Raw genomic sequence first — 5,000 nt, 5'->3', positions numbered from 1 at the left:
TATATATATATATATATTAAAGATATATTCTTCATGCATATTTATGTAAGTGAATATGTGTGTATGTGTGCTTATGTGAGTGTGTGTGTTCGCTTACATATGTATATATATGACCATATCTATATCTATGCTTTTACCTCTAGCTACATTTATATATATCTATAGCAAGAGAAAGAGAGAGAAGGACGAGGGTGTAGAGTGAGAAGGAAGTGGCCAGCATATACACTACACATCTCTTGTTACATCTTGGAATTCGCAAAGGCGTTCCGCTTGGCAAGTGTAGAGCTATGCGAGTGTGTGGTTGTGTCCTGCTACTAAAAATACATCTACAACAATATCTATAGGCAATTAGAGGCATTAATATCTCAGACTACATGTTTAGAAATACAGTGTGTGTAAATTAAGTGCCCTGTTTTTTTTTTTTTTTTTTTTTACACGAAAGTTGTATGTTTAGGAAGCAGTTTGACAGTTATCGGGGAGAGACTAAAAGGAACTTGACAAGAAAGTTGGCATCAGTGCCACACGCGTCTGGCTGAATGGACGGCCTGGCACCCTCACCTACGGTTATGACAATGCACTGTATGTTTATTGGTTCATTACACACTCTCGCCTACAGCCTTTTCTTTTCTTCGCATGCCAAATATAAACTAACAAACTGGTCGCTTTTGAAATGACTTCGCTGAGCACTGCTACGGGAAACGGTTTTAATAACTCTCACTTTTTTCATTTGACATATATGTATAAACGCTATTACACAATTGCAATTAAATGCATACACACAAACACACACACACATACACACAAACACACGCACACATACACACACTCACAAGCATTCTCATAATGTAAATATAGACACAGATAAATTGAAGGAGGGGAAAGATTTAGACAGATAAAGTGAAAGAAAAAGAGACAGAAAAAGAAAGAGAAAGAGACAGAGAAAGAGAAAGATTTAGACAGAGAAAGAGAAAGATTTAGAGACAGCGAAAGATAAAGATATAGACAGAGAAAGAGAAAGATTTAGACAGAGAAAGAGAAAGATTTAGAGACAGCGAAAGAAAGGAAGGAAGCAAGAGAGAGAGATAATTGCGGAGACGAAGACAGCACGAGGCGATTCTATCTTTAACTTCCTCGATCTCAGGGCTGGCAGAGTCAGACACATTGGGTCCATTTTGTTATGGTTTATTTCGATCGTGACATGTGAACAAAATCAGAACACGAGCAAATGAACATGACAGAAATGAATATATCAAATATTCAACAGTAATGATCGATAAGAGTGTCTTAAAATAATTGTCCATACACACATTACAGCAATTCCAATAATAATGCATGCTGGACAGTGATTAATACTTATTAATAGTTTCGGACAAACTAAAATAAAATGCTTCGCAATCTTCGTTTAATTTCTTTCGGTTTTCAAATAATAGATGGTCTTCCCGGCTAGCACATTGAGATTTTGTTTCTTTTTTCTTTCTTTTCCTAACAGGGAGGTCAGAGAATTGGTCAACAACACACACTTCACAAACACGTCACATACACACGGGAAAACTTTCTTTTGATTTTTTTTTCGTTTTGGTTTTGCACTGCACTTTCGATCTCACCACTCATCTCCTCGCGACGCACACTGAGGGGATGCAGATCCTCACGCGGAGACATCGAGGAGATGGAGGAAGACACTGAGCAATCGTTGGGAGGTTTCTTGAAGCGTGGAAACCCCTTTCTTTTCTTTAGTATCATTTTTTTTTCTCTATATCCTTCTCGTCGAGGTCTGGGAATGCCTTTCGCTTCTGGTGAAAAGGAGGGTCGTTTTCTTTCTTCCCTGTGGTCGTCGAAGGGTAGACTATTTCTCTCCCTATGGTCGTCGCAGGTCTCGGTGGTAGCTGGGGTCGTGGAGACTTAGTAGCCGAGGAGTGTGGTCCTGTTCCTGGCGCGCATGGTTGCGTACCTGACGCGGTTGCTGATGGACGGGTGCTGCTCGATGGGCTTCCTCGCCCTCAACTCACGATAGTCCTTGTAGGCGTTGGTGTTGATGTTGGAGACGGGCCTGTCGCCCTCGTCGTCGACGCCCCAACGGCGCTGACACGCGCCCCTCATGGCGAGGGTCTTGGCCATGTAGTCGATGTTCATCTCGACCTTGGACGGCTCGACGATCAGGTCATAGTCGCAGGTGTCAGGGCGCGGCTTGAACACGTTGACGAATCGGGCGCGGCTGCTGATCCTGCGACACTCGCTGGTGCGGGAGCCGATCTCGCCGGCCTTGTTGAGGACGCGGGCGTGGACGTCGGACAGCAGCTCGTCCTTGAGCAGTGGGTGCTTGGGGCGAGTGGTGATGCGCTCGTGCTTGGGGAAGATGAGGGCCTTCTTCGGCTTCCTGCAACTCTTGACGAAGAGCTCCTCGTCCTCCTCTTCCTGAACGACGGAGCGAGCCAGGGACTGGCTGCGACTCCTGCGCGCGGCAATCATTGACCTCAGCATGTCTAGTCCGGCGGTCCCGTCGCTGTCGACTTGTACCTCCTTGTGGGGCTGCTCTTGCACGTCGACCACGCGGGAGCCTAAACCGTACATTTCGTCATCAAGGTTGCGCAGGCTCGTGCGCAGTTGATTCCTGGCGCTGTCCATTTGAGTAAGTTCGTTGACGCATTCCATCATCTGCCGCATGTCTTCGTCGCGGCGCGCCCTGTTCCGCAGGGTGATCTCGTTGCCGATGGCGGCTTCGATCGCGTGCTGGTCGGGGCGCGCCCGAATGATGGTATCGGCGCGCTCGTTGATGCGGCTCATCTTGTCATACATCTGACCGACAACCTCCTCGAACTTGGAGTCGAGCATGCGCATCCTCTCGCGGCGGGTTTCGAGCTCCTTCTCGTGCTCCATCCTGCTCTGGGAGAGTGTGTTCAGGACGCTTGCGAACTCGGCGGAGAGGTCGTCGACGTAGCGAGGCTTAGGAGTGAGCTCGCGGTAGTCGTAATCGGCGAACTGCGGCTGAGGGGAGAGCTCGCGGTAGTTAATGACGGGCAGAGGGGAGGTCGAGCGGTAGTCCTCGTAGTCCTCGAACTCGTGGCCCTTCTTGTGGAGTTTGCGGTAGTCTACCACGTACGAATTCTTGACCAACTGCACGAACTTCCTCGTCATAGACCAGTTGGTGTGGGTTCGCCTCAGGACGTTGCTCAGGCCAAGGGTGTCGTTCTGTCTGATCTGCGCGCGGATGTTCTCACCTTTGTCGATGTACTCATCAATCTCACAGTTCTTGTATCTCCTGAATGGTTTCCTGGGATCGAACTTTCTCATGCACCGCTCCTCTAGCATCGGCAGGTGAACGTCATCCTTGTTTGCTTTGCCGCCGTGATCCTTCGCGTCCAGATAATCTATCATAGACTGGTAACTTTGCACTCCGAACCCGAAATTGTCCGCGTAAACGTAAGTTGGTGGTTTATTCCAGAAGGATCCCGGACGCCTCTTCCTCGCCCTATGCTCCTTCTCCTCGAGCCGCTTCAGCTGTTCTTCCACGGGAACGGAAGCCGGACTGTCGGCGGCCGTCGATTCCGCGACGGCAACGGCTCCCGCATTCTCTCCGGCGCTTTCGTCCATCTTCCCGTTTTTTGGTAAGTCGCCTAATTTGGGACTCGACTCCGTCCAATCAGGGCTCGCGCTGCCCGCTCTCTCTCTTGTTCTCAGTGGTAAGGGATCAGGACTTCCGAGGCCACAATACCGAGTCAAGTTCCGTTACCGCCGCCCACCGCCGCCCTCCAGACACTACACTCGCCTCCTCGCTTATGATCGCAAGACACAGCGGTCAGTGGTTGTGGGTGGAGGTCTTGGCAGGCTGGAGAAGGCACCTCCCCCACCCCCAACTGTGGCATTTCAGGTGCCAGGGCCTGCGGGGGTGCCCCACCTTCCACCAATCACGGCCCGTCTCCTCGCCCGGTATTTTGCGGGGGGGTCGAAGCCATTACCGCGAATAACACTCGGAAATCACAAGTCAAAGAATAATCTGTTCACTCTTCCTAAGAAAATGTACTTTAGAAGAACAGTTAGCCCCTGCTTGTTCTTCGGATATAATGCAAGCAAAATTCGAGCGCCATGCGAACGTTATGTTATTGGTGATGAAACAAAAAGGGGCGTGGCCTGACTCCCTCGCCGAATGACGTCAGAACCCCCCCTCCCAAAAAACCCCACCTCCTCCCCTTCATGAATGACGTAGACAGAGGGAGAACATAACCCAGAATAATACTTATTTCGATTTCATTAATTTTACTACATGCTTTAAGGAGAAAAAATCAGAATAAGCAGTGTCCCATAACGTAAATTTCGTTACTTCCTTTATCAATTTTATAAACTTTGTACAAAAAGAACTGCCTCAAGGATCTCCATTTCGCTTCGGGATTAAGTGCTTGGAGAACCTGATTACTGTTATCGTTTCGTTAATGCTTTTAATCGAATGACTTCCAAAAACATTTTAATTGAAAGGCAAATTAAAGCTTGTTTTTTCTTTTCTCTAATAACTGTCTTTCATGTCATCAAACTTGGTTAATTAGTCATATCCTGTATAATGAGAATATTTGATCCTTATGTTTCATGAAAGATATACATATAGAAATGAACGGTGTAGTTTAAAGGGACACTGAAAAATGGGAGACACTAATGTTAACTCTCTCTCTCTCTCGAAAAAAAAAATGACATATGACATTGCCATGACGTAATAAATCGCACATATTTGGACCCATCATTTTCACCGATATATATTTTTTCTCTTGTCTTTTTTTTGCCATGTTGAACACATAACTCATTTCATCTGATCATGTCACTTTCGCAAAAGAGTAATGAGAGACTATGTTATGAAGTCTATTATCTCCGGGGAATTGAAATTTGGCATGAAAGAAGACCATAACGATTTTTACTGTTTTTTTTTCTTGTTGTTTTTTTTTAAAATAACCATGAAATCAAACGTACATCTTTTACATAAGTGCCGATATAATCTCATTTTACCAACAGATAATACT

General features: G+C 46.5%; 2 protein-coding genes across 3 annotated transcripts in view; both read right to left on the bottom strand.

Annotated features, from left to right (window-relative positions):
- LOC125031241 (paramyosin, long form-like) overlaps positions 1-5,000 on the bottom strand; it is a 97,474-nt gene that overhangs the window by 14,379 nt on the left and 78,095 nt on the right. The gene's annotated exons all lie outside the window — the stretch shown is intronic.
- On the bottom strand, positions 1,167-3,785 carry LOC125031242. Its single transcript, XM_047621888.1, has one exon. The coding sequence runs from the start codon at positions 3,586-3,588 to the stop codon at positions 1,900-1,902; it is 1,689 nt and encodes a 562-aa protein (XP_047477844.1). The 5' UTR covers positions 3,589-3,785; the 3' UTR covers positions 1,167-1,899.

The sequence above is a fragment of the Penaeus chinensis genome, chromosome 12 (genome assembly GCF_019202785.1).
Source record: "Penaeus chinensis breed Huanghai No. 1 chromosome 12, ASM1920278v2, whole genome shotgun sequence".
Classification (NCBI taxonomy): domain Eukaryota; kingdom Metazoa; phylum Arthropoda; class Malacostraca; order Decapoda; family Penaeidae; genus Penaeus; species Penaeus chinensis.
Note: the sequence above shows the minus strand (reverse complement) of the source record. Positions and strands in the feature narration are given on the sequence as shown.